The sequence below is a fragment of the Dreissena polymorpha genome, chromosome 4, assembly GCF_020536995.1.
Source record: "Dreissena polymorpha isolate Duluth1 chromosome 4, UMN_Dpol_1.0, whole genome shotgun sequence".
NCBI lineage: Eukaryota > Metazoa > Mollusca > Bivalvia > Myida > Dreissenidae > Dreissena > Dreissena polymorpha.
Window position 1 is genome coordinate 118,219,548 of NC_068358.1, and position 26,597 is coordinate 118,246,144.

The window sequence follows — 26,597 nt, forward strand, 5'->3', positions numbered from 1 at the left end:
ACAATCAATGACAAAGATATGGCCCGACAAGCTGTTGACCTTTGAACTCCAAGTGTGACCTTCACCTTGGAGATATTGACATACTTTTTAGCATGACACACGGTTCCATGATGGTGAACAAATGTAGCAAGTCATTTTAAAATCTAACGATAAATGACATAGTTATGGTCCAGACAAACTTTCGATTTAAAACACACTTAGTGACCCCGTAACCTAGTTTTTGACCCGGCATGACCCATATTCAAACTAGACCTAGACATCATCTAGATACAACTTCTGACAAAGTTTGGTGAAGACCAGATGAAATTTTCTGGACAGACCGACCGACAGACCGACAAAGTGACTCCTATATAGCCCCCAGTACCAATGGTAATGGGGGTATAATTATGATAATATCTGATTATGGTGCTTCAGTGAGGCCTCAAATTCTTGCTTATTTGGCAAATTAGCAAAACCTATGACAGATTTGTTTGTTTTTTTTGGTGAAATTTCATTTCTTTAAAGAAAATTTTCGACTGTGTTTTTCTATAAAACAGGGATATAATTTGTGACGTAAGTGAAGTATAATAAGTTCGCACAATTTATATAAACATTTCCCATCTTTGTTATCACATCACTTATGAGCCTATTATTGCAGATGAGAGGGGAATGATTTTAAAGCTTATCACTTTTGTCTCAGCATCAGTTTTTGTATTAAATACACCTTTAACCAGCATGCTCTTACTTATCTGGTTGAAGTATTTTGATATTATCTCCTTCAATCTTTTCTGTTCTCAGCCAAAGCTTCTCTACAAGAAAAACAACTATCTATTAGTTTAAATTATGGCATATTTATTAATATCAGCATACAGGTTTTTTCTAAATCTTAAAGCAAATACATAAAATTAAAGAAACGTAAAATAAAATATAGTAAATATCTCATAATGGTTCCATTTACAAAAGTTAAAGAAGTGTTTGATTGTTATGTGATATATAATCAGAATAGGCACATCTATAAAAGGGTATATGTCAAAAGCATAAATTGCTTCTGAAAACGATCTCCAATTTTACACTTAGTGCAATTTAGAGCACCATGTAACTTGCATCCATCTTAAATCAACAGTTCAAGTTTTTTGCACAATATCTAGGGTGCAATAAAAAAAGGTTTTAAGGGGTTCGTTTATGCTTTACATGACTCAATTTTAATAAAAAGTATGACCAGTAATCTGAATATAAGGTAGTCCGGTTTAAAGGTGATGTTTACAGTTTGTTTATGCTGGGAAATAAACAGGACCTAACAAACGCCTGTTTAAAGACGCTTCCTGTTTAGAGAGGATACAGTTGATACAGTTTAGAGGGGTTCAATTGTAATAGCTTTGAAGCATGAACTCATGAAAACAACAAATAACTAAAAGACACATTAAATAGTTTTCATATTAATCAGCATATTACAAATGGTAAATGTGAAATGAAATCTTAAAGCGAGATTATACGATTTTTTATGTGTTAAATTGTAATATATTGATAAAATATGTTCAATAACACAAAATAGGCAAGAACAAGAGATGTGTTTGTCGGAAACACAATGCCCCCTATTGCGCCGCTTTGAAGCCATCTATTCAATGCGGATGACCTTGACCTTTCACCACACAAAAATGTGCAGCTCCATAAGATACACATGCATTTTAAATATCTAGTTGCTATCTTCAATATTGCAAAATTTGACCTTTGACCTTAAAGGATGACCTTGACTTTTCACCACTCAAAATGTGCAGCACCATGAGATACACATGCATGCCAAATATCAAGTTGCTATCTTCAATATTTAAAGTTATGGCCAATGTTAAAGTTTTCAGACGGACGGAATATTTGACATTTGACCTTGAAGAATGACCTTGATTTTCACCTTTCACCACTCAAAATGTTCAGCTCCAGGATATACACATGCACGACAAATATCAAGTTGCTATCTTCAATATTAAAAAAGTAATGGCCAATGTTAAAGTTTTCGGACGGACGGAATATTCGACCTTGAAGGATGACCTTCAACTTCACTTTTCACCACTCAAAATGTTCAGCTCCAGGAGATACACATGCATGCCAAGTATAAAGTTGCTATCATCAATAGTAAAAAAGTTATGGCCAATGTTAAAGTTTTTGGACAGACGGACAGACGCCATATATAAGACATTTGACCTTGAAGGATGACCTTGACCTTTCACCACTCAAAATGTTCAGCTCCAGGAGAAACACATGCATGCCACATAACAAGTTGCTATCATTAATAGTGAAAAAGTAATGGCCAATGTTAAAGTTTTCGGACAGACAGACAGACGCCATATATTTGACATATGACCTTGAAGGATGACCTTTACCTTCACCTTTCACCACTCAAAATGTACAGCTCCATGAGATGCACATGCATGCCAAATATCAAGTTGCTATGTTAAATATTGAAAAAGTTATGACCATTAAAGTGTTCGGACGGACGGACTGACATACTGACGGACAGTTTAACTGCTATATGCCACCCTACCGGGGGCATAAAAATTATACATTGAAGACGAATTTCATAAAATGCAACAAAGACAAATAAGCGCCCCGAGCTGATTGTGACGAAAATATTTTGTAAATATTTTCCTACAATAACCGAAGCATTCCTCTTTTTAGTTAGTGTTCACGTGTCATATGAATAGATATCGTTGTAGGAATTCAAAATGAACCGTTAAACTAAATTTAGATTCACATCGTACATGTTTATTTTGCATTTTTTGACATATGTTCTTTTTAACTTTTATTTTAATTTATATTGAAATATAAGTTTAATAAGATTTGTACACATTTGATATAAATGAATACATATTTGACAAAATCGTATAATCTCGCTTTAAGGATACTGCAGCCCTTTGATGCCATGTTTCTAATGGAGAGTATCAATCATCAAACTTGTCAATGTGTAAAATAGCATTTAGAGGAATATTTGAGTATCTTAAGTTTCTTTTTTTTTAATGTTTAAACTGAATTTCATATTATATTTCACAATGTGTAATGTTGTTTGTTAATAAACTCATATTTGAGTCCTTTAAGAGCGCTTTTTTTCAACTTGATGTAGTGCCTTACTTTTTGACAGAGGTACATGTATCTAATGGCTGTGAGTGGTTGTTTGATTGCTTACCAGGTGCCTTATAGGGTCGGTCCCTTACAGCTATGGCGCCATCTATTCCCTCCCTCACCTTACTAACTCCCTGAAATATCCACACAACATTTAAAAATCTTTTTACACTAAAATGAGCCATTATAATATTTAAGGCACAGATGCTATCACTGCCTATACACAAACTGTATCCATATTATGTTATCATTAAATACATTCCCAATTTGTCTAAATAATATCAACAAGCTTAATATCATTATTAGTTTTCATTGTTTATTATCGTATTTGAAAACACATTCTTAACTTGTCCATTAAAAAAATTATATGACACATTCTGTCAAATGTCCTCTGATGCTCTCAAACAACCTTAACAACAGAGATTTATTTAACCAGCATATTATCCTCCGCCAAACCCAGAGGGAAACAGAATTGCCTTTGTCCGCCCGTTTGTCCGTCCATCCATCTGTCACAAAACTGTTCATGTCTATACATGTATCTCAAAAACTATATACGTTATCAACATGAAACTTCATGGGTGTAAAGATATTAAATTAAAAATTAACAAGGGCTGTTTGTAAAACATGCATGCCCCCCATATGTCCGTTGTAGTGGCAGCCATTGTGTGAATACGATTTTTGTCACTGTGACCTTGACCTTTGACCTAGTGACCTGAAAATCAATAGGGGTCATCTGCGAGTCACGATCAATGTACCTATGAAGTGTCATGATCCTAGGCAAAAGCGTTCTTGAGTTATCATCCGAAAATCATTTTACTATTTCGGGTCACCGTGACCTTGACCTTGTGACCTCAAAATCAATAGGGGTCATCTGCAAGTCATGATCAATCTACCTATGAAGTTTCATGATCCTAGGCGTATGCGTTCTCGAGTTATCATCCGAAAACCATTTTACTATTTCGGGACACCGTGACCTTGACCTTTGACCTAGTGACCTCAAAATCAAAAGGGGTCATCTGCGAGTTATGATCAATCTACCCATGAAGTTTCATGATCCTAGGCATATGCATTATTGAGTTAACATCCAGAAACCATTTTACTATTTCTGGTCACCGTGACCTTGACCTTTGACCTAGTGACCTCAAAATCAATAGGGGTCATCAGCAAGTCATGATCAATCTACCCATGAAGTTTCATGATCCTAGGCGTATGCGTTCTTGAGTTATCATTCAAAAAACATTTTACTATTTCGGGTCACCGTGACCTTGACCTTTGACCTAGTGACCTCAAAATCAATAAGGGTCATCTGCGAGTCATGATCAATGTACCTATGAAGTTTCATGATCCTAGGCCCAAGCGTTCTTGAGTTATCGTCTGACAACCACCTGGTGGACGGACCGACCGACAGACTGACCGACCGACATGAGCAAAGCAAAAATATACCCCCTCTTCTTTGAAGGGGGGCATAATGAAGAGAAATGCCATGCACATGAGCCATAACCATAAACTTTCTTAAATAAGAGTTATTGCCATTTAATTTTTTATGACGTAACTTTTCAGATCTATATCTCAGAAACAATACAAGACTTCAAAATGACACTTCATGGGTGTATTGATATCAATGATGAGATGAACAAGAACCATAACCCTACACCTTCTTAAATTAGAGTCATTGCCCTTTGTTGTTTTTGAATTGTGTAACTACTGTGAAACCATTTATTTTCGACAGCACAAACTTTCGCAATTTTTATAAAAATGACAATTTCGTCAGCACATAAATTCGCCGATTTCTGATTTTGAATTTTAAAAAAATGCGTCAGTCAATATCCGATTTGTGTGTAATACATATTCGCGATCAATCGCAGTTGCGAAAAATCGTGGAACGAATGCGGGAACACACTTGGAAATCACTGCAGGAGGTGGGGCTTGTTTGTCACATGCCAATTAACTAGTCTTTTGTTATCAAGGGACAGTAATGGACCCTCATAATATATGCCTTTCATACGTTCATTGTTATGATTAGCGGACAAGTGGGATCGAATAACCGTTAACAGTGTATGTAACAACAAAGCCAATTGCCAATTAGTCTTATTCTATTATTATAATTGCCATACTGATAACAATTTTATTAAAATGCTGTCGATACTGTTTTAAAACTGTTTGTGTTATACAACAGAGGTTCCAGATTGTTAAGTGTTTTTTTTTCAAATAAAATGCTTTTTTATTCTGATATCAACATTAAAATTATAAACTCTATGTGTGTGTTTGTTCTTAAAAAGTAAACTACCGGTATATAAATCAATAATGTCAATAATTTAAAAATAAATAAATTGATACATATAAAATAGTAATAAGTTTGGTTAAACGCAAACAATAAAACAACAAACAGCAATTAAAATAATCTTTATTTATTTGTGATAAATACGCATGTTGATCACACATCGTCATCTTTTCATTTGGTTTATTGTCTTTCATCGGCATTCGCTGCGTGATGGCTAATATGCAACACCCCTGAAAAACACAATGCACCTAATGGGTAATAAAGTTATAAACAATTAGCGCTAATTCATTACCATTCTACATAAACGAAGTCAACGCATTCGATACAGCTGTACTGCACACGCGTTTTAAAGAAGTGTTACTTTTTGTCAAAACAGGATTAATCTTGATTACGAAACAGCAGTGAATGTGTGCATGGATTATGTTGGAATTTAATGCCTCATGTCTACGGTAAAGTTTTAAAATATTGTTCAACTTAGTGTTTGTTTTTGTTCAAACATAGAGCATGATTGTTCGTTAGGATCTTAAATTCGCCGATCGGTTGACTGACGAAATTTATGAAAATTAATGCCCGACGATTAATAATGGTTTCACAGTATTCAGGGCTATATCTCAGATATTTTACATGATTTCAATATGAAACTGCATGGCTTGATGGGAGTATAGATATCAACAAGCAAATTCGTTGAATTGATATCCCTCGCCAATATGATTCTGGACACAAAAGTATTATATTTGACACTCAAAAAAGCATTTTTTCAAAATACAAAGGGCCATAACTCCGTTATTAACAGATGGTGTACAATGCCATTTGGCGTGCGTCATCGTCTTATCCATATATATACTCATACCAAGTTTCAATGAAATCCGCCAAAGCACTTCCAAGATATGGCTCCGGACACACACAAAAAGCATTTTTTCAAGATACAAAGGGCCATAACTCTGTTATTAACGGATGGTGTACAATGCCATTTGGCGTTCATCATCTTCTTATCCTTATACATATTCATACCAAGTTTCAATGAAATCCACCAAAGTACTTCCAAGATATGGCTCTGGACAGACGGAAAGACGGACGGAAGGACGGACGGACAACGCCAAAACAATATCCCTCCGCCTATGGCGGGGGATAATAAGGAGAATTCCAATGCATACAAACAATTAACCTACACTAAAATTTTTAGGATTATACCATATATCAAGGGATTTGCACTCATCCATAAACAAACTTTCTTTGGCAGGGGATATCATTCAACAAATGTGCTGGTTTATATTAAATACATTAACCAGAAAATTCAACTTGTAAAATAATGTGTTCTATCAATTCTTATATAATGCCTTTAATCATTTTGTAACTACAAATCACAAATGAAATAAAGGGAGGTAATTTTCACAGCTACAAAGTGACTCACCTGAGAGACGGTTTTCATTGGTGCACTTTCCCCTATTTTCCTGCCCTGTTCCAGGATGGCCTCCCCTGCCTTGCCAGCAGTCTTACCAATGTCACTCGTGATCTCTATGCTCTTCTTCACATACTCAGATTTGGACAACTCCTCATAGGTCTGCAACCGAGTCAGTGCAATCAATAAAGGAATGGTGAAGACATTTAAAACACTATCATTTTATGAAAAAAAGCATCTACATGAAGCATCTACATCGTTTGTATATTAAAAAAAATTACTTGATTTGTAAAAAATGTATTTGCAAATCTTGTCAGTTTGCCCTTAAAAGCAACTTTATTTTTCATTGATATTGATTATATACAGAAAACTTATTGACATCAGGTAGCGTTAATAATGTTATTGATACAGTTGTACATGTCCACAAGAATTTGAACAAACCAGACAAAAATTCCAAATGAAGTACTGGTTCTAGATGCCTGACCTAACATTTATTTTATGTTTCTTTAGTTTGTAACTTTTTGGAATACTTCATCAGTTAAATCTACTACATGTATGTGAAACAGTACTGTCATGTTCTACTGTAAATAAACATTCATTTATGTATAAATATTACCTCAGACAGCTTCTTCTTTAAGGCATCTGACCCTTTCAACGTTTCCGACTCAATATTCTCCTACAAAAAAATAAATACAATGAGCAATATGCAGGATATGTAGACCAAGTCTTTACTTCAATGACTTAAATTGAATATTCTTATAAATAAAGACAATTTACCATAATTCTTGTTGCTAAAAAGTTTACTGCCTTAAGTGGTATATTGAATAAACACTGTCCTCTTTTTGAGATTTTAACATATATAACAATTGCTGGTAAAACAATGTAATGACAAATATATAAGAACAAGAGTGCCAACTTGTCACTAAATATGCCCATTGTACTGTCTGGATGAAATATTTAAAGTTTGATGATTATAAGATTGAGTCAAAGCACTCAAGTCAATGAAGCAAGTTAGAGAGCAAACAATTCTAACAATGTTGTAATGTATATACAGCAAGTACAGTGTAGCCATCAATTCTAATTTAACAATGCTGTATATACAGCATGTACAGTGTATCATAATTCAGAGGTGCACCAAGTAATCTGATTGGTTATATAACTTGGAATAGATACAGTAGAATGTCCTAAAACACTACATGTACCAGGTTGCCTGATGATACCAAGTAAACTCTAGGACGCTGTCCGCTAAAGATGTTAAAATGACGTGCCCAGTTCTTTAAAAGGGAGTATACAAAATGTAAACAGTATTGAGCACAAACTGGAAAATTAAACACTTTAACTAATTGGTGTGTTATCTTCACTTACAAATTTCTGTCTAGCAGCTTTGATAGCATCAGAACTGTCCAATTTCTTCTTTTCCTCTTGGAACTTTTTAATGTTTTCCTAAATAAAAACATATAACAGTTTACGTTTTAACATTTTGAGAAAACATAACATTTATTTAACTTATATGTGTATGTTTGGTATAAAAAAACAAAAACAATTTAATTATTATATTAATTCAACAAACTTGTTTTATGTTTTTTAAATATACAAGACATTTAAATTTGTATAACAATGGCTTTATGGATGAACACTTGTTGATCTTGTTGAACTTGTAGAGCCTTTGCCACAATTAATTCCTCACATTTAATTTCTTATCCTTAGCAAATCCTTCTTTCATATTGTCGAAAATAGACTGGAAGAATCCTTTCCTTCCATCAGAGTACTGGCGTTTCTGAAATTCAAAAGTACAAGTTAACAAGGGCTGTTTGTAAAACATGCATGCCCCCCTATATGGGCTATAAGTTGTAGTAGCAGCCATTGTGTGAATACGTTTTTTGTCACTGTGAGTGGTGGTGGTGGTGGCGGCGACGGTGGCAGCGGCAGCAGTGGCGGCGGTGGTGGTGGTGGTGGCAGAAAAAATAGTAGTAGTAGTAGTAGTAGTAGTAGTAGAAGTAGTAGTAGTAGTAGTAGTAGTAGTAGTAGTAGTAGTAGTAGTAGTAGTAGTAGTAGTAGTAGTAGTAGTAGTAGAAGTAGTAGTAGTAGAAGTAGTAGAAGTAGTAGTAGTAGTAGTAGTAGTAGTAGTAGTAGTAGTAGTAGTAGTAGTAGTAGTAGTAGTAGTAGTAGTAATAATAGAGTAGTAGTAGTAGTAGTAGGTGGTGGTGGTGGTAGCAGAAGAAATAGTAGTAGTAGTAGTAGTAGTAGTAGTAGTAGTAGTAGTAGTAGTAGTAGTAGTAGTAGTGGTAGTAGTAGTAGAAGTAGTACTAGTAGTAGTAGTAGTAGTAGTAGTAGTAGTAGTAGTAGTAGTAGTAGTAGTAGTAGAGTAGTAGTAGCAAGTAGTAGTAGTAGTAGTAGTAGTAGTAGTAGTAGTAGTAGTAGTAGTAGTAGTAGTAGTAGTAGTAGTAGTAGTAGTACTAGTAGTAGTAGTAGTAGTAGTAGTAGTAGTAGTAGTAGAGTAGTAGTAGTAGTAGTAGTAGTAGTAGTAGTAGTGGTAGTAGTAGTAGTAGTAGTAGCAGTAGAAGTAGTAGTAGTAGTAGTAGTAGTAGTAGTAGTAGTAGCAGTAGTAGTAGTAGTAGTAGTAGTAGTAGTAGTAGAAGTAGTAGAAGTAGTAGTAGTAGTAGTAGTAGTAGTAGTAGTAGTAGTAGTAGTAGTAGTAGTAGTAGTAGTAGTAGTAGTAGTAGTAATAATAGAGTAGTAGTAGTAGTAGGTGGTGGTGGTGGTAGCAGAAGAAATAGTAGTAGTAGTAGTAGTAGTAGTAGTAGTAGAGCAGTAGTAGAAGTAGTAGTAGTAGTAGTAGTAGTAGTAGTAGTAGTAGTAGTAGTAGTAGTAGTAGTAGTAGTAGAGTAGTAGTAGTAGTAGTAGTAGTGGTAGTAGTGGTAGTAGTAGTAGTAGTAGTAGTAGCAGTAGAAGTAGTAGTAGTAGTAGTAGTAGTAGTAGTAGTAGTAGTAGTAGTAGTAGTAGTAGTAGTAGTAGTAGTAGGAGTAGTAGTAGTAGTAGTAGTAGTAGTAGTAGTAGTAGTAGTAGAAGTAGTAGTAGGAGTAGTAGCAGCAGCAGCAGCAGCAGCAGCAGCAGCAGTAGTAGCAGTAGTAGTAGTAGTAGTAGTAGTAGAAGTAGTAGTAGTAGTAGTAGTAGTAGTAGTAGTAGTATGCATTACAAAAATGCAGTTAGCCTTACATTTGGTAAAATTTAAATATATTACAAGGGAGGCAAATCTGTAACAATAAATTTAAACTTATTGCATTTGTTTCCCCTGTAGTGTATTACCTCCCCTGTCCTGCTTATATTTATATTAATCAACAAAATTAAACATTAACACAATATTTAATATACAAAATATACAAAAAATCTCATATTCTGATAATATTTTTACTGATCCACTGTATTTTACTAAAGGATGATGTTTCATTGGACTGATAATTATAGATTAAGGATTACAGACCAGTTGCTTCAGTAATATTGTTCAGAGTGTGCCCTGTTGGCCGCGTATGCATTCTTGAATTATCATTCAAAAAACCATTTTACTATTTCGGGTCACCGTGCCCTTGACCTTTGACCTAGTGACCTCAAAATCAATATGGGTCATCTGCGAGTCATGATCAATGTACCTATGAAGTTTCATGATCCTAGGCCCAAGCGTTCTTGAGTTATCATCCGGAAACCACCTGGTGGACGGACCGACTGACCGACCTACCGACCTTACTACCGACCGACTGACATGAGCAAAGCAATATACCCCCTCTTCTTCGAAGGGGGGCATAACAATATGTTTATTACATTACATGTCACAGTCAGAACTTTTTTATTGTCAATAAATCAATTGGTGAGCTAAAAATTAAATAACTATAAATCTAAACAAGAGCACCACATAACGGGTGCCATGCTCGGCTGCTAAAGCTTGTCAGATTTTTTTTTTTTTAGGTCACAGTGACCGTGATCTTTCTTTGACCTAGAGACCCAAAAATGGGTGTGGCGTGTAGAACTCATCAAAATGCAGCTATGTCTGAAATTTCAAAGTTGTAGGTAGAAGCACTTTGATTTAAGAGCCAATGTTAAAAACCTTAACAAACTGTTAAGGTTTTAGCACAACGCGGACAACACGACGACGGACACAACGAGCTTGCTATGAAAACAGCCAAGCTAAAAATCATGCCATTTGTCAATGAATGCTTTAACTTTTGTTATTGTATTAATGAAACAAGGGACAAAATTGTCACAAAACCAGGTTTTCAGTTGAAAAAAGTCTGATAAAGAGACATTTCAAAATGTGTACATGTATTGTTAACCCCCTTGTGTAAAATTGACCTTGATTTCAATTAGAAAACAAGGGCTGTTTGTAAAACATGCATGCCCCCCCATATGGGCTGTCTGTCAGTTGTAGTGGAATCCATTGTGTTTTTTGTCACTGTGACCTTGACCTTTGACCTAGTGACCTGAAAATCAATATGGGTCATCTGCCAGTCATGATCAATGTACCTATGAAGTTTCATGATCCTAGGCCTAATTATTCTTTAGTTATCATACGGAAACCATTTTACTGTTTCGAGTCACTGTGACCTTGAACTTTGACCTGGTGACCTGAAAATTGATACAGGTCGTCTGCCATTCATGATCAATATACCTATGAAGTTTCATGATCCTAGGCGTAAGCTGTCTTGAGTTATCATCCAGAAACCATTTTACTGTTTCGAGTCACTGTGACCTTGACCTTTGACCTAGTGAGCTCGAAATCTATAGGGGTCATCTGCCTGTCATGATCAAAGTTCCTATGAAGTTTCATGATCCTAGACGTAAGCATTCTTGAGTTATCATCCGGAAACCATTTTACTGTTTCGAGTCACTGTGACCTTGACCTTTGACCTAATGACCTGAAAATCAATAGGGTCATCTGCCAGTAATGATCAATGTACCAATGAAGTTTCATGATCCTAGGCTTAAGCATTCTTGAGTTATCATCCGGAAACCATTTTACTATTTCAAGTCACTGTGACCTTGACCTTTGACCTAGTGACCTGAAAATCAATAGCGGTCATCTGCCAGTCATGATCAATGTACCTTTTTAGTTTCATGATCCTAGGCCTAAGCTTTCTTGAGTTATCATCCGGAAACCATATGGTGGACAGATCGACCGACATGTGCAAAACAATATATATCAAAGGGGGGCATAAAAAAGTCTGATAATGAGAGACAACTCAAAATCAAAATTTGCATTGTTACTGATTATTCAAAGTTACATAGTTGTTTCAAAATCAATTTATTTTTAGTTGTGGCGACCTTGACCTTGGAGATATTGATGTAATTCTTTCGTGCGACACACCGTCCAATAATGGTGAACAAATGTGCCAAATGATTTTAAAATGTCACAATAAATGACATAGTAATGGCCCAGACAAGCTCATTAATGGCAATTTTTTACCTTCAAACTCAAATTGTGACCTTGACCTTGGTGATATCGACGTAATTCTTTCGCGCGACACAACGTCTAATGATGGTGAACAAATGTGCCAAATGATTTTAAAATCTCACATTGAATGACAAAGTAATGGCCCAAACAAGCTCATTTATGGCCATTTTTGACCTTCAAACACAAATTATGACCTTGACCTTGGAGATATCGATGTAATTCTTTCGCCCGACACACCGTCTAATAATGGTGAACAAATGTGCCAAATGATTTTAAAATCTCACAATGAACGACAAAACGCTATGGCCCAGACAAGCTCATTTATGGCCATTTTTTACCTTCAAACTCAAATTGTGACCTTGACCTTAGGGATATCAACGTAATTCTTTTGCGCGACACACCGTCTAATGATGGTGAACAAATGTGCCAAATGATTTTATAATCTGATAATGAACGACAGAGTTATGGTCCAGACAAGCTTGTTCTGCCCGCCAATCTAATAACCAGTTTTTTTCTTCGAAAAACCGGGTTAAAAACACCATCTTAAGGTTCACTAAACTTTCAAACTTAAATGAAATTACTGAAATTTATGTGCTCACATTACTTCTAGAATAAAGCAGTATTCGCTGTTGCTTAATCACTCCAAGTATTTCTTATAAAAATCATACAATTTTGAAATACCTGAATCAATCTGGTATCATAATTAGTGGCTGTGCATTGTAACACATGTGCAGAAGGCCCTTGCTGTTTCACAGCCTGATGTTGTCCAAGCACATTCTGAAATTACATTATGGTTGCTTAGTCAACATGCGCCAATATGTTCTATCTGGACAACATTTGGCATTATAATTGCTTTTAACAGACATGATTCGTTGTAGTTGCATCAACCAATCAACGCCCAGGCAACCAAATACATGCCTTTCATTTGAGAAAGTGTACACAATAACTGTACATGTAACAGATCAATACTGACTTCTGTAGCCCTGCAGATACAGCAAAAATGACAGATTTTTAACCTGAGATAATTCAATTTTCAAAATGCACAAGTTTGTTTTAAACAATAGTAAAGATCTTTCAATTAGTTGTCTCCCCTGTGCTACAAAGTTTTTATTAAACAAGAGATGTGTTCGTCAGAAACACAATGCCCCCTATTGTGCCGCTTTGTAAAAAAAAATTGTTTTTGTTTTTTTACTTTTGACCTTGAAGGATGACCTTGACATTGAACTTCCACCGCTCAAAATGTGCAGCTTCACGAGAATGCCGCTTTGAATTTAAAAAATAAATAAATTGACCTTTGACCTTGAAGGATGACCTTGACCTTGAACTTCCACCACTCAAAATGTGCAGCTTCATGAGATACACATGCAATGCATGCCAAATATCAAGTTGCTATCTTCAATACTGAAAAAGTTATGGCCAATGTTAAAGTTTTCGGACGGACAGACCCCATATATTTGACATTTGACCTTGAAGGATGACCTTGACCTTCATCTTTCACCCCTGAAGATGCATATGCATGCCAAATATCAAGTTGCTAGCTTCAATATTGAAAAAGTTATAGCCAATGTTAAAGTTTTCGGACCGACAGACGCCATATATTTATTATTGGACCTTGAAAGATGACCTTTACCTTTCACCACTCAAAATGTTCAGCTTCATGAGGTACACACGCATGCCAAATATCAAGTTTCTATCTTCAATAATGCAAGTTCAACTGCTATATGCCACCCTACCGGGGGCATAAAAAAACAAGTTTCCACTTTTTTGCCATATGCACTACCCATTTTTTAATCAAGTAAAATTCTTATAGTTAGTTGTCTCCATTGTGCTACCGTAGGTTTCCACGTATAGCGCGCAGTGTTTTACCTCCAAAATTCAAATTAAAAAGCTGATGCGCGCTATACATTAATACAACGCTATCCTGGATGCTAAATTGGTTAAAAATATGTTGTGTAATCGTAAATAATCAAAGTGGCCGCCAAGTTTTTTTCCAGAAAACTACCACCCTATAATCGTACAGACTAAGGGGCCATTGTCGAAACAACAAGAAGTCACTACTGGTAGATATGAATGCGGTAAAAGAAGTTTTGGTCAAAAATAAATTTGTTTGAATAAACTTGTGGACATTTCTTTGTTTGTGTTTTTACACTTCTTTCTTGATGAATTACGATGGGGATTGTTGTCGACATTCGGGAGAGCAGGCAAGGGTAGGTGCGAACGAGGTCTTTTTTGCGGGTAACAGTAGGTGTGAAATGGGGTCATTTTGCACTTCGTAATTGGCAGATGTTATTGAGTAATATGTGCCACGACTTATTTAGACGCTAATTGACATTTAAGACACTTATTGACACTTGAGATCGTGAAGATATGCAATTGCATTTTGTGTGTATAAATATTGAACGTTCAACAGTGGTGTACCTCAACAACTGTATCCCTGTCTCCCATGCAACATAAAATGCAAATTTACCAGTAATGCCCATGCTTTCCCCCTAGGAAAAGTCACACGATGTACACTAATTCTTATTTCCTCACGTTTTTCACGAAATGCACGTGGACTGTTAATCTTTTGCTAAAAAATTACAAAATTGTCAGAAAAGTATAGTGCTTTGCAACCCATGCTCCTAATCATAATGACGCTTCCTATTTTGAATGCTTAATTAAGCTTTCCAATGCCCCGGATTATTGGATTGTGCAATAGTGAAATGGCAGCCATTTGCGGTCCAATTTGGTGGTTTTATTGTCTTTAAATATTTTTTCTCCATTTTTGCATTTAAAAAACAGCCTGCACGCTATATACGGGAGCGCGCTATACGTGGAAACCTAGTTTTTATTCAGCATTCAAATTTTCTACTTTAAATATAAAATAAAGCTTTCCAATGACCGGGATAATTTGATTGCACAATAGTAAAATGGCTGCCATTTTCGGTCCAATAAACTAGTGCTTTTTTGCTTGAAATATTTCGTTCACTCCATTTTGGCTTTAAAAAAAACAGCAAGGCGCATGTTATATGTGTTTGCGCGCAATACATGGTGAATTTCTGTATTGATATTTTAATTTAAGCCATATATCAAATATTCCATGCACAGCATTGAAATGAATACTATCTCCTTGTTAATAATTAAGAAGCATTTAATCAAGATCAAATTCTTCATGATGACATCTTTGAGGGTTTATGGTTCACATTTCCCAAAAGTTCAAGTTACTTGGTTCACATTCTCACACCCAAACTTAACAACAATCAATGAATTGCAATAGACAATATTCCATTACAGCTTAGAAGCAGATGAAGGGGAGAAAAAATATGATCCTTCCTATCTACCGGTATTTGGCCACTCCATCTATTCCACCTCTTTCTTATGACGTAATAAACTTGATATCTGCGTATTCACTTGTGTCCGAATTCAGTGCAAGTAATCACAACATTTGATTCTTGATCATCAAGAGCCTAAAATGCGTCACAAACAGGTATAAACTATTAATTTTGTATTTACCTATACAAATTTAATCTCGATTTCATTTGTACATAACTCTTAAATTGTTATTTTTTGTTGTATTTAACAGGCACTCATTCACTATTTGGTTAGGATGACTGACTTCATCACTATTTCTGTAGCGCTTAAATTGAGGCCCGTCTATACTTATGTTTGTTGTCATTTTCGGTGATCCGCTTTAAATAAGTGTTCACAATATAAATCCATTGTTCTCCTGTTATAAAATGATCACACACTTTTTTCTGCTCTGCAAATCCATCAAGAAACCATAATAGGAACAGAAAGTATGCCCTTGAAACCACGCTAAAGACACTTTCCGAGGTTCTGTTGAACAAAAATCTATACATAAGAAGGCCGTGGAGTATTGTATACCATACCAGATGCTTTGTGACAGGATAAGCAGGGATATCAACCCTGAAAATTTCGGATGAAAACCCTCTACACAGAAGAAGAGCCAGGTCTAGTCGAATTTACTGAGGTGATGGCGCGATGGGGCTACGGAGTATCAAACGCTGAGCTATACAGAAGAATACCAGTTAAATGGCATACAGTTTGGGTAGAAAGCCAGTGGACAAGTCTGTCAGCATATGTTGGTTTCATGTTTTTTTGCAGAATTGTTTCAAAGAAACCATCCACTCTGACAAAAACAGCTTACGTGCAATACATGCAGACACATTTGCAATTTGTCCAATATGAGCCAGCTGTTGCTGTTGATCTTTGAAGGACATACATGTACGTTCAACCCATACATCGCCTGACATCATCAATTAGGCCAAATGAAGGAACATTGATTTGTTCATGCTGCCTGCCTACACTTTGCACATCCTCCAACCGCTTCATATTGCAGTATTCGGGCCGTTTAAGCTCTACTATTACGCAGAGTGTGCAACCTTGATGCAGAAACACATGGGAAAGGTTGTGACAAAGTATGAGGTGGCCAGCATCGCTTTCAAGGCATACAGTACAGCCAACGCGGCACAAACACAATCCACTGCTACGCCACAGCCAGATTATTAGTACGCGGCGGCCGAATTGCGTGTTCATGCGGCGTATCGCCGTGGCACTTGGCATCGATCCGCGCAACGACGCCGAGTCTGTATTAACCTCGCGTACTTTGGCGGAGTAAATCCGCCAAATACGTGCGCGGCGGATCGAGTGAAAAGATATCCACCTACATGTGCATACATGTATGTGTAGCGTAGAAACCAAGATTTACACTGGTTTCATAATTATTATTATCACGTTTTAATAAGCGATATGACATGTAATGCTCTTTAACAAATTATCATTGAATTAATTACGCGCAACTGTTAATGTTTCGTTCGATTATCAAATTATCATTGTTAAATTTGTAATCCGAAACACACTTCCGAATTTTAATGCATAATGCGACCTTTGGCAAATTCTAGCGTCAAATAAACAGTGCCAAAATATCCTTTGTTTCATAAAAAGCGCTCGAAAATTATGCGGACATGTAGAACGTCGTTTGGAAAGTGTGGGTGTATTTTGTGTTGTATAAATACATGAACATCACGTCAGGCGTAAATCGCGTGTTCAGTGGAAAAAACGCTCCTATTAGATATTATTTCATCAGCTCTTTAAATAGTAACAAATGCCAAAATGTACTTGATACACAAGAAAATATGGAGAATGTTTGTGTGTCGTAAATATTTACCAGCATTTGCTTTAAAACTGGAATATACGGGATTATCGGGTAATTAGTAGCGATATTAACTGTATAATATGAACAAAATAAATCGTGTTTATATACGCATATTCAAACAAAAGTTATAATAAGCTGATAATTAACAAAACAACAAATACGTTAGACGTGCCCATCTTCACTGTCTTGATTATTGATGTGGCTTCAAACTTCTAATTTTCTCAGCTTAAATATAATAGCAAAATCAAAATGCAATTAATTTATAAATCCACCATATGCTGGAGCCTTGACCACTTGTATGTGCGAAAACATAATTATGTAGCCTTGTTTATGTGTGAAATACATACACTACGGGCGGGAAACAAACTTAATTCAGCTGGACAGACACATTAACTATGCTTACATGTATATGCTAATACAATCCACGCACAATATATTTATTATGATTTTAATTATTATTATAATTGTTCTTTCAAAATTTGTTAACTACACGTAGCTAATAATTTTAAAAATATTTTTTATTTCATGATGCGCATCGACTCGGCATCATGTCACGGATCCGGCATGCCTCGGTGGACAGATGCAAAGCTTTGTGGCGATTTGCAACTTGCCGCTGCATACTGACGCGGCTGCAACGACTGACGCGGCATCGACTCATTTCGCCTTGCCGCCGCGGATCGCCAAAGACGTTTGTTCCGCGTTGACTGTACTGTATATGAAAGCAGCTAGCCCTTAAACATCATTTCTGCACTTTAAAAAGGCTGGGATTTCCCCCCTCAACAGATGCCCCATTGCAGCAGAGAAACTTTTCAATTGTGAATCATTTAGAGGCGAGATGCTGTTGCAGAAAGCAGATGAAATGCGAGGGAGAAAGAGGCCATACTGGACTACTTAAAAAAAAAAGTGGCGCAAATGTCTGTGACATCCGAGTGCTGTTTATGTGAACCACAGATAAAAAAGGAGCGAGACCCAATCCAAATGGTCGTGAAATTATCGGCAATCAATATTTGACCGAAATTGTCGAGCTCAACAAAGAAAACTTGATGTAAAAGCTGCGGGATAAGGAAAGAAGCCAGCATAGAAGAAGAATCTGCCAATATAGAATTTTACGTTAACCAGTGGCATCTTTGAAGATTAGGAGCCTGAGAATGAAGACGAGGTCTGCTGCATTTGCAATCAACACCTGCCACAAGCCTTAAATTATGACAACATTGAACTCCTAAGCTGAGGCCAATGTGATTTCTGTGGACATTGGGTGAACTTTGCATTCATGAGAAAAGAGTTTTGCGTTGCGCTGAGTCTTACAAAATCTGTTGCAGTCATTTTTGCTTAATTAAGTTTCCTTGAATTATTATCCCCACGTTTTTCGGAGAAAAAGTGGGGATATTGTATTGATGTGCGTCTGTTCATCCGTCCATCCTGGCCACCAGCTCCTCCTACACTATTAGCACTAGAACCTTGAAACTAACATACATGGTAGCTATGAGCATGTGTGCGACGGTGACAGTGACAGAATTTTGATCTGACCCCTGGGTCAAAAGTTATGGGGGTTGGGGCGGGCCTGGTCAGAGATTTTCACTCTTTTTTTTAATGTTATTTTACATTAACTTCTTCATTTCTGCATCAATTTACTTCAAATTGATACTGAGCCTCTCTTATGACACTAAGGTCAATCTAAACTATGCATGGCCCCATTATCAACACTGGGGCGCCCCGGCCACATAGGCCACGCCCACCAAAAATTGCCTTTAACTATAATTTCTTCATTTCTACACCGATTCACTTTAAATTGATACAGAACCTCTCTTATGACAATACGGTCAATCTGAGCTATGCATGGCCCCATTACCAACCCTAGGGCACCCCGCCCACATAGGCCTTGCCCACCCAAAATTGCCTTTTACTATAATTTCATCATTTCCACACCGATTCACTTCAAATTGATACTGAATCTCTCTTATGACAATAGGGTCAATCTCAGCTATGCATGGTCCCATTACCAACCCTGGGGCGCCCCGGCCTCATAGGCCACGCCCACCCAAAATTGCATTTTACTATAATTTCTTCGTTCCTACACCGATTCACTCCAAATTGATACTGAACCTCTTTTATGACAATACGGTCAATCTCAACTATGCAGGGCGCCATTACCAACCCTGGGCCGCCCCGCCCACACAAAATTGCCTTTTACTATAATTTCTTCATTTCTACACCAATTTACTTCTAATTGATACTGACATCTATTATGACAATACAGTCAATCTCAACTATGTAAGGCCCCATTACCAACCCTGGGCCGCCCCGTCCATATTAGGCCACACCCACCCAAAATTGTCTTTTACTATAATTTCTTCATTTCTACACCGATTCACTTCTAATTGATACTGAACTTCTCTTATGACAATACGGTCAATCTCAACTATGCATGGCCCCATTACCAACCCTGGGGCGCCCCGCCCACATAGGCCACGCCCACCCAAAATTGCCTTTTACTATAAAATCTTCATTTCTACACCGATTCACTTCAAATTGATACTGAACCGCTTTTATGACAATACAGTCAATCTCAACTATGCATAGCACCATTACCAACCCTGGGGCGCCCCGCCCTCATAGGCCACGCCCACCCAAAATTGCCTTTTACTATTATTTCTTCATTTCTACACCGATTTACTTCAAATTGATACTGAACATCACTTATGACAATAAGGTCAGTCTCAACTATGTATGGCCCCCTTACCAACCCTGGGGCGCCCCACCCATAATAGGCGACACCCACCCAAAATTGTCTTACTATAGTTGCTTCATTTCTACAACGATTCACTTCTAATTGATACTGAACTTCTCTAATGACAATACAGTTAATCTGAACTATGCATTGACCCATTACCAACCATTGGGCGCCCCTGGGTCATACATGCAGTGTGGGGATACCCGTCGGCCTCTGCCGCGCCATTTCTAGTTTTATTGTTAAATTGTTCAAATGTTCTTAGTATTTGGTCTCCAAAAATGTTAAAAATGGTGTTTCTTATCGTCTTAATATGTTTCTATTTTTGTGAATACAGAATTGACATGACGCCTTATCAGTGATCGCTCCGCCCACTTAATCACGTGGCTCAGCGGGAAGAAAACCTAGACAAGCTTACACCAAAATGGCTTCTTTGCCTATAGACTGCATATAGATTTACGCGATATTCCGGATGATTTTATGGACTTGTTTAACACCATATTACACTTGTCAAGGGGTTGATGCCATTAAGTTATTCTGCAAATGCAAAAAATATACGATTAAAGAGAACATCAGCTATTTATAACGGGTAAATCGGTACATTAAACACGCTCTCAAACGCTTGCTCGCTTACCGAAATCGAATCCGTTATTACGTGTAATGTTGGTATTTGCAATAAATTAACACTTCACCGGTATTTACCCGTGTTATAAACAAAATATTACCGAAACATTCCCCCCTACCCGTGTATTTGACACGAAATAGCGCTTTATAACTGGGAATTCGGTGAAGTTTTACGCGCTTTCTGACGCCGGGTGGGTACCTCAATCCCACATGTTATTGCGTGTAAAAGTGATATTAATCATATTAAACATTGCTTATGGGACATTTATCAATCACTATAATTTAAAGCGCAAAAACAACACAGTAAGTTTGGACATTGTCTGATATAAATTAGCGTTGTACGAAATGGAATACGGTCAGGCTATTATAAATTAATAAGGCTACCAATATCAGACGCTCGCGCAGGTACCGACTTCCCCGAAGTTACCGCATTTATTGGTTAACTAATATCAGTAATAATAACTCTTTTACAATAGCATTTATCGATACGTCTTTATTAAAATAATAACAAAATGGTTTTCACTTGTTTCTGACACACACAGAAACGCGATTTTTAACGGGGATTTCGTAAAGTTACACAAATCGGGTACCACAATTCTCAATTATTTTACATGCACACGTGACATAATACATACTTTATAATGCTTAGCAGGGTCTTCCCCAGGCCATTTAAGCGCTTGAAATTTTCCGATCAGTGTATTCTTCAGTAAAAGAAAGTGGAGATTGTCCAAAAAAATCAAGGTTTCCCTATCAGTGTATCAATATTCCCTGTTTTAAAAGAGCACTCGGTACCTACTTTCACAAGTAATCGCCATAAACACCACATGGGGTAATGGATAATCCACTGATAAGAGAATAGCATGACGCGCGTATCGATTATTCTAGCCACATTACACGGTCATTAATGTATCTGGTAACTTTCCAGTCGTCAAACTGTGAAGTTCATCGTCCAATCGGTTACGCGAATGCTTATGAGGGCGGGGTTAACTATCGACCATTATTTTTGATTGACGTCGGGCATGAAGTAAGAGTTTATCGCAGCTTGATTAGTAAGAAGTTGTACCATTTGAGTAATATAAACCGGTAATTAGTACAGTACAAAACATTAAATACGGTTTAGGGCATCATCATCACACCTTTTTACTGTAAACAAGTGTTACCTATGACTCATAATTAATGCGAGAAATTAATTGCAAGTGGTAAACAATTAATTATTATAGCGAGTAAGTTGTGCAAATGACTCCCGGTTACTATTATGTGATAACAATTTATTTAATTCCAGTACATGTATATTTCAACATGTCCATTTATAGAACTGATTAACCTCGTTTTTCTGACATTTATTCGACACGTAATGCGCTTTAACAAATTTTCGTTGAATTAATTACGCACACTTGTAAATGTTTCGTCCGATAATCGATAGTTAGAAGACTGATGATGGCAACCGGCCGTGATCCTCGTGGACAACGCGAATTTCATGCATAATTCCGTCAAAACATTTTTTCGACTCGTAAAGTGTTTAAACAAATTATCGTTGAATTTGTAACGCAACGGTTAATATTTGTTGAAATCTCAAATGGGAATAATTTAATTTGTAATCCAAAACCCATTCCCGTAAGTCGATGTTAACACGTTTTTAATCCGAAACACACTTCCGAATGTAAATGTAACCGCAACGTTAAATAATTTTGCTTCAAATTAGCAGTGCAAATTTATTTTGTGTCGAATCTTTTTCTCAATTAAAAAGAGCGCGAAAATTATGCAGCATGTACAACGTCGCGTCTATTGCATACAAATGGCGTGTATTGAGCGTTTTAACAAGCACACAACAGGTCAGGGGATTGACGCATATTCAGAGGCAATATTTCATCAAATCTATAAATAGTCACTTAAAAAATGGCAAGGTTTGTGTTAAAGAAATAACTTAAAGCTTTTATCGTAAATATTTACCAGAAAGAGATTGATAAAAACGGAATAAACGGGATTATCGGGTAATAAATAGAAACTTGAAAAATAGTAAGTATACAGTAATAGAGTCGGGTTGAAACGGATGTATTGGGGAATCGTTCGAGTCGGGATTTTACTATCTGTGCGGAAAAGTTTTAAAGCAATTAAACAATATAAAAAAAAATATATTTTTAAATGACTGGGGGATTTTTTTGAAGAGTCATAGCGCACCAAATGACGTCTTTTGACGCTGTTTTTCTTTAAGTTATAACGCACCACAGAACGTGAATTGACACGTTAAATTTAAAAAAAATCAACGCCGGGAGGGGACACCCCTCACGATCCCACCCCGATCGGCCCCGGGGCGCCTGAAAAAATTCCTGGGGAAGGCACTGCTTAGCTATTGCTAATATGACATTTCAAGTTTGTGAAATAAATTAATGTTCTATAAAGGTGATCTCGGTAATTCTTGAAGCTTCCACTCGCTCTTGTCAAGACCGCATTGGAAATGGTATAAATTAAATTCATCTAACTTATCTTCTGGATACCAAATGTCAGAGTTGCATTAACCCTTTTTACACTGTTTTTGCCATATTTCATTTCCGTTTTTTAATCTGAACAAAATAAACGAAACTCGTTTAAAAAATGAGACCTAGGCATTCAAGCTCCTAGTGTGGATTAAAAGCGTTTATTGGTGACACCACATGACTGCAAATGTGTAGATACCGTTAATAAGATAATATATCATATGTCACCTTCAAATAACATGTCTGATGTCAGGGGTTTTTCAGCACTGTCTGCGCCTCCGGACAACGGAGGCACTACCAAAGCAAACGCACCTGATCCCAAACCGAAATTATAAAAAAAAATCCCAATTTCCAAAAAAAAAAAAAAATTTTTTTTTTTTTTTTTAAGAATGAAGTGTCTTATAACTTTTGTGACTAACCACTTGTTTTTGATTTTGTTCGCACAAACGTCTCCCTGATTTTCCAAACTTCTCCCTGTTTCGGAAAAAAAGAGAAGTAGCTTCTCCCTATTTTTAAGGCCTAAGGTAGTCCCTGTAACCAGTGTTTGTTTTGGTCAAAAATATTTGCTATAAGGTTTTGACTGTTCAGTTCTTATCACAGAGTGTAACTGTAACTGAAAAACAAAACTGCAGTAATTGAATTAACGTTGAACATGCCCAATATTGCATCTGTATACATAAAAAAGACAAAATAACCAAATAAAAACAAATTTATTTGTTAAACCACTGAATTATTTAAGCATGATTAATTCACAATTTTTTCCCAAATGAGCTGTTTCATCGAAGCAAAAATTCCCAAAATGACCAATTTTGTCGATAAAAAATTCCCAATTTGGTCAGACTCCTTTTCCCAAAATAGGCAGAAAAACCCCTGGATGTCAATTAAGTGCATTACTAACAGAGTAATAAAACACAGCACGAATTAGGCTTCATGCTGGGTTTTATTTCTCTTTAAGTAATGCAGATGAACCTCGCTTCTGTATATTAATGACCTAGTAACTGATAAAACTATTTTTAAAAACGTGAAATATTATGTGATAATCAGATCGATAACATTAACTATTTAAACCTGCTAGTATATCCGATAAAAATATATTATAATTGTCTTTGACAGTGTTGACGTTCAGTTTTTCGTGGTGACAACTGCATGCATTTAAACATCTCTTACACTTCTCAAGATATCTTTTCGGCTTTGGAAACGATATAAATTCAATGTCACCAACTAATCTTTCAGGATATCGATTGTCCGAGTTACATAATCCCCATTGACACCGTTTAACCATTTTTAATCGTTTTTTAAAGAGGAAAACAAAAGAAACTCGTTGGAATAAAAGTGAACCTAAACATGTAGCTTGTCTAGAAAATGGCGGACAGGTCGTTGCTAACGAGTGCGCCCGATTAATCGATCGCTGATTGGTGGATCAATTCTAGTGGGCGGAGCGATCATAGATAAGGCGTCATGTCAATTGTTTTGTTACTGAATTTAGTTGCATTCATTATAAAATTTACACACACACAAAGCCACTAACTCAACACAGCCTTATGTAAATTAAGTTATGTCCCGTACTGAACCTCAATCTGCACATGCCAACGATCAAACAATCAGAGTTGCCAAATAGCGCCAGAGTAATTCTGACCTAAAACTGTCAAATGTAATTTTTTAACCAAACCGTTTCCGATAGGAGTTTGTGTTAAAACTTGTATGTTATGCACATTATGTTAAGATATTGTGTTATAAATGTGTATTTTATTGTTTATTAACAATCCACCGTTCATGATATTCTTAAGTGGCCAAATTGATAGGAAAACAGGATTGGACTGACAGATTGGACTTAGCGGACAACTAATTTCAATATCATTATCATGTGAACGCTGTTTTTTTTGTAATATTTAAGTGTTTATATTTCGTTATTGTTTTGCACAGGCCGGGGTTTGATTGTTCAGTTTTTTGTCTAGACGCGAATTATTTCAGCAAACGATTACATAAAACCATTTTATAGAGCCATTTAACTACGAAAACTGGTGACGTCCTTGATGAACACAAATTGACGCCTTATTTTGCACTAAAATGGGCGAAAATTCGAGTAATAAAGAATCTCTTGATAAATGTATTGGCTTATGTATAAGCAAATAAAAGATATACTTACCGTTGTGTTTTCGCTCAACTTGATTCTCGTGCGACCTACAATTTTCCACATGGAGGCCATGTTGTTTTCTGATGAAATATTATCGAATTGTAAAAGTTACAAAGTGTAGACTGGTTACCGAGATGTATTAATTACTCGTGCAATTTTCGTGCATCGTGTGGCGCCCTTCTTCTGAGACAGCACTCCTTCTAAACACAATATTTTGTGCCGGCGCTTATCGGTTAAGGGGTTAATACTACACACAAGTGCTCAGTTGGGTGGTAATTACAAATATTTTAATTGTCTACAGGTGAATTAGTCGGGCAATTACATACAACATGCTGTTCTTGTTGTTGTTATCTGAGATTTTCAATTTCTATTTCGAATTAAAACATTATGCCTATTCAAGTGAATGCGTTATATGTATAAGTTCTGGTAAAAACAACAATTGAAGGACGATGATTGCAGACTGATCGATCGTTCAAACAGTCATGCATTTGTAAACCAACTCGCTGCGCACGTAAAATCCACCCGGGACGTGTAACAATATCTCCGTGACAGATAGCAGAAGGCCGCTAGATAAGAGCAGATCTCCCGTAGTCTATCATTGGTGTTTAGTATCTTATTATTATTATCCCCACGCTTTTTGAAAAAAAGGTGGGGATATTGTGGTGATCTCCGCCGTCCGTCCGTCTGTCCGTCCGTCCGTCCTGGCCACTATCTCCTCCTACACTAAAAGCACTAGAACCTTGAAATTTACACACATGGTAGCTATGAGCATATGTGCGACGGTGCACTATTTGGAATTTTGATCTGACCCCTGGGTCAAAAGTTATAGGGGTTGGGGTGGGGCCGCGTCAGAAATTATCACTCATTTTTTTAGGTTATTTTACATTTACTTCTTTATTTCTACACCGATTCACTTCAAATTGATACTGGACCTCACCTATGACAATACGGTCAATCTCAACCATGCATGGCCCCATTCCCAACCCTGGGGCGCCCCGCCCACATAGGCCACACCCACCAAAAATTTCCATTTACTATAATTTTTTCATTTCTACACGGATTCACTTCAAATTGATACTGAACTTTTGTTATGACATTAGGGTCAATCTCAACTATGCATGGCCCCAATCCCAACCCTGGGGCGCCCGCCCACATAGGCCACACCCACCAAAAAAATCCATTTACTATAAAAAAAATTTAGGTTATTTTACATTAACTTCTTCATTTCTACACTGATTCACTTCAAATTGATACTGAACCTCTCTTATG

At 36.6% G+C, this 26,597-nt stretch overlaps 1 protein-coding gene across 2 annotated transcripts in view; it reads right to left on the reverse strand.

Annotated features, from left to right (window-relative positions):
* The window catches only part of LOC127879624 (mitochondrial import inner membrane translocase subunit TIM44-like), a 44,079-nt gene extending 18,660 nt beyond the window's left edge, over positions 1-25,419 (reverse strand). The window contains exons 1-8 of one of the 2 annotated variants that reach the window (XM_052426587.1): positions 25,341-25,419; positions 12,895-12,990; positions 8,458-8,547; positions 8,136-8,213; positions 7,387-7,446; positions 6,783-6,932; positions 3,155-3,224; positions 725-788 (exon numbers count right to left, since the gene is read on the reverse strand). In XM_052426587.1, coding sequence (XP_052282547.1) covers positions 725-788; positions 3,155-3,224; positions 6,783-6,932; positions 7,387-7,446; positions 8,136-8,213; positions 8,458-8,547; positions 12,895-12,990; positions 25,341-25,400 — 668 coding nt within the window. In that variant the 5' untranslated portion in view covers positions 25,401-25,419. The remainder of the gene's footprint in view (positions 1-724; positions 789-3,154; positions 3,225-6,782; positions 6,933-7,386; positions 7,447-8,135; positions 8,214-8,457; positions 8,548-12,894; positions 12,991-25,340) is intronic. The other variant, XM_052426588.1, reaches the window with a different exon arrangement.
* Positions 25,420-26,597: the final 1,178 nt, after the last annotated feature.